The sequence below is a fragment of the Oryx dammah genome, unplaced genomic scaffold (assembly GCF_014754425.2).
Source record: "Oryx dammah isolate SB20612 unplaced genomic scaffold, SCBI_Odam_1.1 HiC_scaffold_18, whole genome shotgun sequence".
Classification (NCBI taxonomy): Eukaryota; Metazoa; Chordata; class Mammalia; order Artiodactyla; family Bovidae; genus Oryx; species Oryx dammah.
This window is the reverse complement of record NW_024070202.1, coordinates 96,707,087-96,720,544: the sequence shown is the minus strand read 5'-3', so window position 1 is coordinate 96,720,544 and position 13,458 is coordinate 96,707,087. Positions and strand designations below refer to the sequence as shown.

At 43.1% G+C, this 13,458-nt stretch overlaps 1 protein-coding gene across 1 annotated transcript in view; it reads left to right on the top strand.

Moving 5' to 3' along the window:
- Positions 1 to 13,458, top strand: part of CHCHD3 (coiled-coil-helix-coiled-coil-helix domain containing 3) — a 285,117-nt gene that overhangs the window by 264,117 nt on the left and 7,542 nt on the right. Inside the window, exon 7 of the mRNA XM_040259657.1 lies at positions 5,771 to 5,906. Coding sequence (XP_040115591.1) covers positions 5,771 to 5,906 — 136 coding nt within the window. The remainder of the gene's footprint in view (positions 1 to 5,770; positions 5,907 to 13,458) is intronic.

Here is a 13,458-nt window from a genome sequence, read left to right as displayed (position 1 = left end):
TATTCTAAAGTAGCAAGATTGGGGAAATGGAAATAACTCACAAAGCCCCCTAGGTAAAAATAACTTAATGTAATTTTAATTTGTGTTGGTATGAGTGCAGTGGGCTTCCTAGGTGGCGCAGTTGGTAAAGAATCCGCCTGCCAATTCTGGAGATGTAAGAAACACAGGTTTGATCTCTGGGTTGAGAAGACCCCCTGGAGAAGGAAATGGCAACCCACTCCAGTGTTCTTGCCTGGGAAATACCATGGACAGAGGAGACTGGCGAGCTACAATCCATGGGGTCACAAAGAGTCAGACACAACTGAACATACACACACACACACAGACACACACACGAGTTCAAAGTACTATATAGATGCATGTATTTAAAGTAAAAGAAATCCAAGGGCAGTGCATTGTGTCTGCTCAGTATTAACATTTTCTCAGTTGTCTAATGAAAATTATTTTATAAAGTCAGATTTTCCACATTTTAATCAAAATAATCATGAGGACGGTGATGATCATGGTGCTGGTGATGCTTTTCCTGGCCTTAAAGCCTTATTGAGATATTTCAAATAAAAGTCATTTCGCAAAGAGTCGGACACGACTGAGCGACTGAACTGAACTGAAGATGACTTGGTCTCATTTACACACTGATGAAGTCTTCGGAGATTCAGATTTCACATTTGGTCCTGGATGTGTCTTCATTCACAGCTTGTAGGTCTTTTGATGGGGCAGAGAAAATTTTTTTGATGAGGTGACAAACATCATAGCTAGTGTTCATTTTGTAAAATAAATATTTTTAGAAGTCTTTTTATTTTATTTTACTTTTTAAGATTTTATAGCAAAATGTATATGGAGACAAACTGAAGCAGAGAAAGCAAGCAGCTTTTGGAGATGTTAAGCTGCTTCCAAACTGTAATTGTAGAAATTTGATTACAGCCCAGATAGAAACATCATTAATAAAGATGGTTAGCAGTTATTAAGAATGTCAGAAAAGCTTGAAATTGAGTTGTTTTTCAGATCTTGCTTTGTTAGAAAGAGGCTGTTTACATTTTATTCTGAAAACAATTGTAATTTAAAGTAAAATTAAAAATGAAAAAACTTAATAGAAGATAATGAATACATTTGAGATAAATACTTCCTTTATATTACATTTATGATAGCTTTATGACACATGATAAGAGAAATTAGTCAATTACTAAATATTGGCAAGATGCTTGGCAGTTTTAGTTTTGTGTTGTGAAAGAAAGGCAGAAAGACCCTGGACTCAGCAATCTAGTGAAACATTTTTAGCACAGAATTGCAGTTAGAGCTTTTGCATCGTGCTGCAGAAGTTAGAACTCAATGTTCCCCCCCCCCAGATGTGTCGTGTACCTGCTTTTAATGTAATAGGTAATCGTTTTGTGAGGCCACCAGATCCCATGAAGGATGCCTGGTTGCTACCCTGGTATCCATTCTCGTATCCACCCTGCACTTAGAATGGTTTTGTGTTCCTGAGAGCTTCAGGAGTTGTGCCTGCCCACTGTTATATGACTTCTTGAGCCTTCTAAGTGGCATGAGGAGGGCTATCTCCATATTTTTTTCCCTTCTCTGAAATTACCTCATTATCCTTGTGGTTTATGTTAGAACTGAAAAGATAGGTAAGTAGTTTCCTTGAAATAGAAAGCTCAGACCCACATCAAAGAAGTTTCTAAGACATGAAAGTAGGAAAGGCAGCAGCCAGATCAGCAGAGAGCTCTAAACAGATAACCAGGTAGAAACGTATTGTGCCAGAGCCTTAAGAAGAGAGTTCTGAATACAGCTTGTTTATCTCAACTTCATTTTTACCAAAGTATCTTCATTTCTCTTTGACCAGTTAATTCCCAAGTTACAGGAAACTCTTTGAAGGAAATGATCAGAAACAGTAGTGATAATTTTTGTCCATCACTATGATATTTTAAGAACTTAGCCTTAACTGGGATTCCCCTCCCCGCCCCGAAGTTTCTACAATGGATCTGTCATTGTTATAAGAAAAATACTTGGATGTATTTTCTAAGCTACCTTTTTGCCAGGGGCCAGCGTGAGGAACTCCGCCCATGGCAAAGGTCATGAGGAAGGAGGCTTGGCATAGGCAAAGGCGTGATCAAGCCTCCTTCCTCGTGACCTTTGCCATGGGCGGAGTTCCTCACGCTGGCCCCCGGCACCTTTTCAAAGAATATTGGTGTTTGTTAAACATTAGCCAAAAAAAAATCGATACGTTACTGGCTATAGACTACCTACCAGAGTGCTTCTTTGGCTTTTGTTCTTTATCCAGATATCTGGTCTCTAGTTCTGCCGTTGGATGCCATGAGTGAGGTCCTTGGCCTGACGTGCCACCGTGGGGGTAAAGTGGGGTGGGAATGGGAAGGGCTTGGCCCCAGCTTCTCATGCTGGTGAGAAAGAAGGAAGAGACAGGCAGCAGACTGGGAGTGGACTGAAGAGTACAGAAGGGACAGACGGGTAGAGAGACAGATGGCGGAATCTATCAAAAGTCCCCAGTAATTTCAGATTCACTCAACTGGATTTTTTTTTTTTTGAGTAATATATATTTCCATGTATCAACTTTATTCTGCCAATTCCTTTTTGCTAAGTATGTTTTTGGATAACTATTCTGTCTCTCACTTCTTTATTTATAGTTTTGAGTTCTCCAAATATTTCATCTTTCTCTTTTGTTGTTCACTATTTATTTTTGTTAATCTTTTCATATCAAGAAATTAAATTGTTTAAATGTCTCTTGCAGCTAAGATTTAATTTTCCTTCTTGGGTATCTTGAAATTCTGCCTTGCGTTATTTTTACCTAATAGTGGCTTTTTCCATCAGCAGGAATGGAAGCAGTCAATAAAAATCAATTGCTGACTCAATGACTCTACGGAGGGTTTACCATAATGCATATTGGAAATGACTTTCAAACTCTTTTCCTGAATGGAAGGTGCCATGCTTGGGTTTTATGGCCTTCTAATGTTAGACAGTAATCTCATTTAGCATTTTCCCAAAGTGAAAACAGTGCATTAGGGCAGCGTAACAAGCATTGCAGATCAATACAGAGACAGAGCTTTGCCCTTACAGGTTAATCCAAGCAAAATATACCAGAGCCTAGTCCAGGAACTGGAAGATAATTACACTGATTCCCATCCTCTCTTTCCCCCATTCTGTCATCTAATCATCAATACAGGCTGACATGTATACAGAAAGGATTTCAGAAAATGTCTACATTTGCATGTGCACACACATACACTCTCACGCAGACCTAACTACCATACAGGAAATCTAGGGCCCTGGAAGTGAGTAGTATTGATTTCTGGTGATAAAAGTATATTTTGACACCTTGCAAATCATAAATAACTCATGGACTTTAACTTGCAGGAGTAATAGCTAAACCCAAGATAAATGCTTACTTATACCTTAAATAACCCCATTCTAAGGAGCCCATAGTATTTGATGAATGAACTATTGTGAATAGTCTTTTTTAGAAGGGAAAAATACTCTAGCATCTTCCTGTGATGAGCAGTATGTGGCAGCTCATTCTTTTCGGTCTTTTACTGCATGTTAATGGGGAGGGTGCTTCTAGCCTTCTTGCCCATCTCCCTTCCCCTGCTTTAAATCCAAGGTATGTGGGAGGGATGTTGGTCCTCAACACTGGGATAGAATGTAACCCTGCTTCCTCTTCAACTGTTAGAAGCATTAGTTGTACATGTGCTTGTCTCAGCTCACCTGATGCTTAATCCTATTTTATTATTTGTTCAGATGTGTGTCTTGCTGTAATCAGTCAGTCGTGTCTGCGTCTACCCTTTGAAGCACAGCTGACTCCTTTTAGATACTGATGTTCATGGTAGGAGATTAAGGAAATCCGTGTCCAGAGACATTCACAGACATCTGAACTTGAGAATCTTAAAACTAGGATGGGATTGGATTTAAATTCTGTTCTTGGGTATTTGGCAAAACAGTAAGGTAATGAATGAAAAAGTACAATGTTATCTCTCTGTCTTCTTTTTCAGAGGGTAGTAAGGAGTAAATTCCCTTAGGGGACAGTAACGTGGTTTGCATTTCAGTTTCCTATTCTAACTATATATATATATATATATATTAGCTTAGTGTTGGATAAAAGTAATGAGGAGACAAATCTTCACCCAGAGCTTTCCTTATTGATGAGAAATATTTCTCCCGTATTCTCTAGGGGTATTTTAGAACCCGTCAAATTTAAAATAATGCTATTTTCAAGATTACTATGGAAATAACAAATTTAAATTTCAAGAAAAGAACTGATAAGAAAGTCTAGAACCTTTTGTATTAAACAAAACTGATTAAAAAAAAACAACAGACTCCCTAAAGTGATAATTTCTGTGTATTTATTCCTTATAATCCAAGTTCCTCTACCATTTTTACAAGAGTATTTCAGTTTTGTTTGTATAATCCATTTGGTATATTTTATTTATTGTTACCATTTTTCAAGTGTGTATTGTCAGCTTTTTGGAAGCATTTATGTTAGTACTGCATATTCACTGAAAGCACTCTAAAATCTTGAGGTTTGTAAGTATAATTAGTAAAATTTTACCTCAGGAAATGAAAAACATTTTCTGTCCACTCATTCTGAACAATTTATTCTGAACAGTTTATTGCATGCCTTCTATAAGAGGGATCCATGTCAATAGCTGAGATCACAGAGAAAATAAGATGCAGTCCTCACCTGGGATTTGCATGCTAGTAAGTCACAGTTGACTGTAGCACAGTCAGTGTTAAGTACACAGTGAAAGAAGTTAATACAGGCGAGAGGGTCGTCATAAAGGGAATGATGGACTCTACTGTGGATGGAGAGAGCTAGTGAAAGCCATATAGAGATTACACTTCAGTACTTAGCTCAAGTGTTAGAAGATGGGTAGGTGTTTTCCTGGAGAAGGAAATGGCAACCCACTCCAGTATTCTTCCCTAGAGAATCCCATGGACAGAGGAGCCTGGCAGGCTACAGTCCATGGGATCGTGAGAGTCGGACTCGACTTGGCAACTAAACCAGGGGTTTTCCAGATACAGAGAAAAGGGTGAGGGTTGGGTGCAGAGCATTTCCAAAATCAAGAGCAATGGAGCAAAGACGTGAAGGGATGTGGAAGAACCAAACCCTGAAGAACCAAAGACATGAAGGAATGTGGTCAGGCTGCACCTTGTACAAGGTGGGGACTGAGGCGAAAAAGCAGGCAGGAACCTGATCCCAATGGACCTGCCTGTTGACATGTATTTCATTTGGAAAGCAGATGCTGTCTAGACTCAGCTGTGAGAAAGAACCTTTTGGGAGAGTAGGAGTGGAGGGTGAAAGCTAAGAGACTGAGAGAACAGAGATTCATGGCTTGAATCCAGGATATAAATGATTAAGAATTAATATAACAACAGTGAGTATGGAGAAAGGACTGGACTGCAGGGTCTCCAGCTCTGTGACCCACTGGAGGTGGGAGCGGAAGAGAACATAGGCTCCCAGGTTGGCGACCCGGCTGCTGGGCTGCAGAGTAACTGGCTCCATTCATGCAGTCACGTTTTAGATTGGGTGGGAATGCTGCTCTGTCCAGAGAGTCTCATGGGGGTGTCAGTTAATAGAATGAATTTCATGGTAGTCACTTATCTTGTGGAATATCTTTCTTAAAAGGTCAAAGAAAATTATTTCTCAAAGTTTTTTTTAATTATTATTTTTTCATTTGCAACATTTGTATATTGATGTATTTTTTAGCTTTGATCTTCATTCAGGTTGAAGCCCATTTGTCTCAGTGGTACCTGTTTTTGTTTCCAGGCGGTATGAGTATCACCCCGTCTGTGCTGATCTGCAGGCCCAGATTCTCCAGTGTTACCGCCAGAACACCCAGCAGACCCTCAGCTGCTCGGCTTTGGCCAGCCAGTACATGCGCTGCGTCAATCAGGCCAAACAGGTGGGTGTATGAACCAAGCTACCGGGGGCGCCAGAGGAATAGAAGACTGCCTTCCAGGGCACTGAGAAGGTTAATGTGTGTGACAAGCTCTGTGCGGTCATGAGTTGATTAAGCTTTCATCCAGGTGGTGGTAGGAAGAGTCCATGGTCTCCTTGTGTTCCACTTGCAGGAAAAAAAAAGATTTTACTTAAATAATACTTTTTCTAGTTGCCCTGAACTTTTGTCCTCTATACTGTAATTGTGTCGTCAAGGTCATTGCCCCATATTCTGGGCCAGTAGCCAAAGCCAGCAAAGAGGAAGGATACACATTAAGGGGCCAACAGCTTCAAGTTCATAAACACGTAGTAGTAGTCATGCCGACAGAGAAGGCACTGGCACCCACTCCAGTCCTCTTGCCTGGAAACTCCCAGGGACGGAGGAGCCTGATGGGCTGCAGTCCACGGGGTTGCTAGGAGTTGGACACGACTGAGCAACTCCACTTTCACTTTTCACTTTTCATGCATTGGAGAAGGAAATGGCAACCCACTCCAGTGTCCTTGCCTGGAGAATCCCAGTCCAGGGGAGCCTGGTGGGCTGCCGTATATGGGGTCGCACAGAGATGGACACAGCTGAAGCGACTTAGCAGCAGTCATGCCAAGAGCCTGGTTTCAAAAATCAAAGGCAGACATAAAATTGAAACAGCCCCTCCGCACTCCCCACCCCTCAAATGCAAGCACCTCTCAGTCTTCTGCCAGTTGGTAGAGCCCACTCAGTTTGGCAGGGAAAGAGAGGCTAGAGATGGGCCTAGGAAGCAGTTCCCATTGCTTCTGTGTACCATAGCCATATTCTTCATATGATCTTTCATAGCAGAATAATGGGAGGATAACAGGATGTGTGTTCTCCCTAATTTATGTACTTTAGAAAGCCAATGATAAACCCTGAAGCAAATTAACAATTCTGGCAGGTCACAGAATTGCCTATCATTTAACTGATTTAACAGTTGGATATAGGTGGTTCTGAGAGATGAAAATTGTTGGAAACCGTGGTTCTTTCTGTTGACAAACTCCCTACAGTTGACCTTGTAACCCAACTAAATCTAGTGTTTGAGTTGCACAGCATGCCTTCCTGCAGTCTAATTTGCTGTAGTTATAATGCCAGTTAGTATAAATTTCTAACACGCTGGAAATATGGGAGGGTCAGTATTGTCTGGATAGCTGGAAAACAACAGCAAAACTAGTGGAAAAAACTGGAACCAAGATTTATTAAAAGCCTGTGTTGTCGTTAAAGACCTTGTGGCTTGAGGGTTTTATCTGTTCCGCTTCTGTGGCACTTGTCTGAGTCTCCATAGTGTGCCAGAAATTCCTTTCTTTCGAGGTTTTTGGTAGAAGTAATGTTGCTAATGTTAAGTTAGTTTATTTATTAAAAATAGCTTCTGATATGCTCTTAACAATCTCCAACCATCTATATCAATCCTGACTAAAGCACATGGAATCTGTAAGTTGGATTCATGGATTTTTCTAGCTTGATGTAGATGCTGTATCAAGGTGAGGGGAGTAGTCAGTGCACAGAATGGCGAGGACAAAGTGTGTATTTCAACACCGGCGTCTTGTAACACAGGTGCCTGTGTCCACAGTGTGATCTGTAGCATCAGTGAAGCAGCGCCTGCAATGGCGTCCAGAGTGTTGACTCCGTCCTAATTGTCTGGGTTGTGTGACACTGTCTGCACACCACCTGGTGAGATCAGTAGCCTACATTCATAGAGTAAAACAGAATTAACTTGTGACAAAATCAAATGTACCACATGGTACAGCAGAGAGTTTGAACTGGGCAAATCTGGGTTTGTATCCAAGCCCTGTTTTTTACTGGCTCTGTAGCCCTGAGCCTTGTGAAGTGAGGTCATATCATTTACAGTGCTGTGAGGATTCCATTTCTGTAGAATATTCAGGAAGTCTAATTTTTTCCTTTCTTGCCTCAATTGTGCCAAAACCAACTTATTGGCCGAAAGCAGCAAATCACTACTAGTGATTCCCAGGGGGAAACCGGTCCTCCGGTCCTCCCCACCCCTCTCCTCTGCAGTGTTAATATAATGCTGTTTTCAGTGAGTGTGTTTCTGGTGCCTGTTGTTTTCGCAGCTGTTATATTCGAGTATTAGAATTGGAGTATACAACACTAGGTAGTATTAAAATGATATGTCCACAAAACCTTTTAAACCTAAGATGAGCGGCATTGAAATGGGAAGTAACCAGTAACACCCTGTATGTCTATAGATTTAGATTTCAAGGTCATTTCACATCCATCCTCTTATTTGTTTTTTTATGACAACTTGAGATGTAAATAGAGAGGTTTTATTTTCACCATTTTACAGTTGAGAGAATTGAGACCCGGGGAAGTCATGATGGTAAATTTAACAACTAGACCAAGATAGAACTTGCCATAAAACAACAAATTTAAAAATAAATAGTGTTTGGCTTTTGAATTGGGTGTGTGAAGAGACATCCAAGAACACAGAAATAAGGTGGTAAGGGAAGGACAATAACGAAGGAAGTGAAAGGGGAAACCCTGAAGATCGAATGAAGTCATCTTTGAGACTGAAAGTAACAGATAGAGGGGTGGGATTATGAAGAGTAAAACCAAAGGTGCGGTTTAGCGCTGTCACATTTTAAGACGGAGGAGCCTGGAAGGCTGCAGTCCATGGGGTCGCTGGGGGTCGCTGAGGGTCGGACACGACTGAGCGACTTCACTTTCACGTGTTGGAGAAGAAAATGGCAACCCACTCCAGTGTTCTTGCCTGGAGAACCCCAGGGATGGGGGAGCCTGGTAGGCTGCCGTCTATGGGGTCGCACAGAGTCGGACACGACTGAAGCAACTTAGCAGCAGCAGCGGCAGCATTTTAAGACCATGCCAGAATGGCCAGTCGGGGCTACATCAGTATTTCCTGAGCAGTCACTTTACCACTAACACCATGTTTTCCCGTGTGTGTGAAGTTAGCCTAACTTTGTGACCCTCTTTCTGCGCCTGTTGTTAGAGACTTTGTTACACTTCCTGACCCATCAACACCCCTTCTTATATTTCCTTGTTAAATCCAAAGAACAAGTTGAACATGCTAAGATGCTAAACATAACGGCAACCCATTAGGTCATGTTGTCCATTTCCTGCGCAGTACAAGAGTTTTCCCCTTGGAATACTTCCAATAGCCAAATCCACTCCACTTTTAAATGACTCATAAGATTGGGCTTTCACTGGTTCCCTTGGGGCATTGTTCTCTAGACTAATAGATTTCACTGATAAGAAAATTTCCGGATATTCCTTAGCCTTACTTTTTGTTTCTTATTCATCCACTTAATTCACATCAGTCTTTCTTCAGCTAGTCTTAAACAATTCCTCACGGTCAAGACGAGACATTTTAGACTTTTACTTCCAATGTATTAAGTTATGTTTTCTTCATAATGGTAAAGAGATATTAAATTGCTGTAATTACTACTACTAAGACTTAAAAGCTACTGGCTAGCTTTATGAAATACAGCATTTAAAAATATGGGAGGACATTGATTGATAGACTTCTGTGTCTTTTATTTTTCATATCTGCTTAGCCTCATAGCTTTTTGTTTTTCTTTAAGCCTTATAGCGTTCTATAAACTCTTTAAGATTGAATTACCTGTTCTTACCGGCAAAGCCTGATTCACATTCAATCTGGCTTTCATGTACCTTACAGGAGAATGGGAGGGAGGGAGCAGTGAGAATCCAATAGTACTGACCCACTAGTGGGCCAAAATGTGCCCAAGTTCTGCTTACAAAGCGGATGTGTAGAACGGGCCTGCTCCCCAGTCTGCACTGCCCTGCTCCCTGGGACCCCCTTCACTGCCCCCCAGTTTATTTGCAGAATGTAGCTGCTTAGAGGGTAGCAATTCTAAGCTTTCCAGCTCTTTCCCAGCCCTGCTGCTATTGACAGAAAGGTACAGAAGCTGGCTAAATTCTTGAACGCCCTGTGCTCACTGGAGCGGGAAGTTTATGGGGACTGCTGGAACACTCCAATCTTGTCACAGTGACCTGGGCTTCAATTTCTCCTTTGGTAAATTAAGGATTTGAACTCAGTGATCCACCAAGGCCTCGTAGCTGTTGTGTATTCCATGTCTGAGAACAAGCGGCAGACCACACAAGCGCTCAGGTTCCTGAGCACCTTCACAGTGAGAGACACTGGCTCTTTGGTACAAGCAGCGTCTCTGCTTTGGTGACCTCCAGCATTTGTGCCTCTACTTCTTAGATTTTGCTGTCAGCCTTGAGCTTCCCCTCTGGAAGGAGAGCCACGCTTCTGATTGGTCTGCGTGTTGACTAGTCCTTCATTAAGGCGGGTACTCATGGCAGCCCCAAGGAAGCCAAGGTGGTAGAATGAACTGGGAGGGGGCGAAAAGAGTCTCACAGTTTCTCCAGAGTCAGTAGAGTGAACAATGGTGCTCTCAGCACTGCCTGGCAGAATGGAACCACCCGGCTAGTAAGCTGCATTGGAGAAAGCAGGCCCCATCCCTCAGCTGGCCCCAGGCTTCTCTGTCCTGGGCTGGCTTCCACCCTATGAGCCACCCGTGGGTGGTAAGGGATTATGGAAATAGAGCAGGAAGCCGGCTCAGGAGAGCCAAGGAAAGACCAGACTAGAAATAAAGGCTTGACCCAGGAGAGGCCCATGGGCCAGAGGTGAGCAAGAAGGCTGGAGTCAGATGGTGAAGGCTAGACAGAACTCCTGAACTGGAGCCAAGGTTTAAATGAACAAGTGAGTAGTGGGGCAGTGACCAGGCAAGCAGCTCAGCTACAGGAAAGACTGAAATGAGGACATCTTACCAGTGAGTCAGCCCCGCCCTCACTTAGGCCTGTGTGCTTCCTCTGACCTCTTTGAGATCAGAAAGTTATTTGACCCAATAAATGAAGCCAGATCCTAATATGAAGTGACTCCATTCCAAGACTAGTGTACCCGCTTCTTTGTTTTGAAAATATAAGCAACACCCCAGTCTGTGGTTGTCCTCCAACATAGAAGACCTCAAGATCAGTGCCTGTAGAGGGTTTGCCATGGCATGGTGTGTCGGTGTTCTCGAGAACAGTGGGTTTATCTCCCCTTGTACTTGGAATTACACTAGATCAGGGATCGAGGCCATACATCCTGTTATTTGAGTATGAAGAGCATCTGAAACCATATTGGTGGGTTTCACTTTAGAAATCAGGGTTTTTGGAAGAAAAACCTAGTGTTCAGAGCAAGTTGTGTTTTATCGTTGTTTTAAGATGAGCTATAAATTACATGCAAATGGTTTCATAGACTCAAGCTGTTAGAGCTCGAAGGACATAGAAATCACATAACCTAATCACATCTCTTCACTTGGAAAAATTAGCACCCCAAGGGTGTCAGAGGTCTGTAGATGGGACAGAGTCCAAACCAGAACGACTTGATGCCAGACGCAGTACGCTGTTCCCTGTAATGTCAGATCACAGACTTGGATGATCAGAATCACTGGGTGAATGTCTTTAAAATGCACGTGCCTGGTCCTTCCCCAAGAATCTGAGGGGGGGCCTGAACATCTGAACTCCCAACAGATTCCTCATGTGTCCATGGAGTCTGAGAACCACAGCTCTAGAGCCCCATTGGCCTGAACTGTGTGAGAGGTCTTTAGCCTCAGAGATCTTGTCAAGTCTGACTCCCCACTCTCAGGAGAGGCGGAGCTGCCAGTCACAGCCTCCTGGGTCTGAGCCACCTGCAGCAGTCTCATCAGACTGACTAGTTCCGTTCTCAGCCTCAGCAATAAATCAGATGGATGTCTTAGACAGAGGTCAGGAGCCTCTGGAAAAGAAGTTCCTTCCTCCCATCCTCTTGCCCCACTGCAGCTGTGCGTGTGTGCTAAGTTGCTTCAGTTGTGTCTGACTCTCTGAGACCCCATGGACTGTAGCCCACCAGGCTCCTCTGTCCATGGGATTCTCCAGGCAAGAATCTTGGAGTGGGGTGCCATGCCCTCCTCCAGGGGATCATCCTGATCCAGGGATGGAATCCAAGTCTCATTACGTCACCTGTGCTGGCCGGCGGGTTCTTTACCACCTGGGAAGCCCTTGCAGCTATAGGTGTGGCCAGATGGGGAGCCACACCTGGTCTTCCTGGGCAGGAGGGAAGAAGGGGCACCCAGGCGAGGTAACTGTCCCTGGCCAGCCCACACTTGTGACTGGACTCTTCCTTGGCTCTGCTGCTCCCAGGCACCCGCTCCCCTCCCCTGACCCACATCAGAGACCTTCTCCTTAGGCTGTTGCTTCCATGCACACACATGCCCACCTTCAGGGAGCACCAAGATAAATCAGAAAGGTTCACCTTCTGAGAAGGCTTAAAAGGGAGCCTGCTCTTATTGTGTCTGAAGGCTTGTTTATCATCACCACCTAATGATGTTTCTTGGGGCTTCCCTCATAGCTCAGTTGGTAAAGAATCCGCCTGCAATGCAGGAGACTCCTCTTCGATTCCTGGGTTGGGAAGATCCTCTGGAGAAGGGAAAGGCTACCTACCCACTCCAGGATTCTTGGGCTTCCCTTGTGGCTCAGCTGGTAAAGAATCTGCCTGCAATGCGGGATGCATGGGTTCGATCCCTGCGTTGGGAAGATCCCCTGGAGAAGGGAAAGGCTACACACTCTAGTACTGTGGCCTGGAGAATTCCATGGACTGTATAGTCCATGGGGTCGCTAAGAGTCAGATACGACTGAGCGACTTTCATTCACTCACAATGAGGTTTCTTAATCACCTAATGGGCCAGTTATCCTCAAGAGGACGCATGGGCATTGAGGAGAGCATTCCCTTCCTTCCATGGGACCCTCCTTCAGATTTGGAGTCATGTCAAAGCAAATGAAATTCCAAAGTTTAGATTTGTTACTCCAGCCTCTTCTGTCACAGGAGTCCTTTTCTAAAGCACCTTCTGAGAGTAATAGATGCTTTATGACATTTTCTTTAAAAAAATCTGGTTTTAATAGAAGAAATATTACTGTGGTAATAGACTCTTATTTTTCTTAATAGGCACTTCTTTTCTAGTGTTTATGCTTCAAGAGTTAGAAGTGTAGTATGTTAGTGTTTTGTCTGTTATTACAGCAAGTTGTATAAACAGTTAATTACTTGTAACTTAATTTGAATATCACACAGAGAGCATTTGTCATAAGAAGAGATGAAACTAGACCCAGGCATAAAAAAATTAACCTGCGTTTCCTCCAAGAAGGAAGAATAAAGAACAGCACTTCCTGGGGGGAAGAGACAGATACTGAAAACAACATAAGTTCGCTAATCGGATTTTCAGGTGGCCAGGAGCAGCACTTGGCACACAGACAAGGCACGCTTTGTGCTTCTCATAAATTGAATTTATTGATTACTTTCTCTTACTTCTCACAGTCTTCTCCTCCTGTTTCTCTCACTCCCTGTTCCTCCTCGGAGCTCCATTCTCTTCCACTTCCCACTTTTCCTGCCCCTCCTTAGTGAAAACTCAGGTTTATCAGGACACGTTTCTGTTTCCAGGTAAACCTTTCCCTGGTAAGCCTTCCTTCTTCCATAACCCAGCTTTACTAGGTCTTTTGA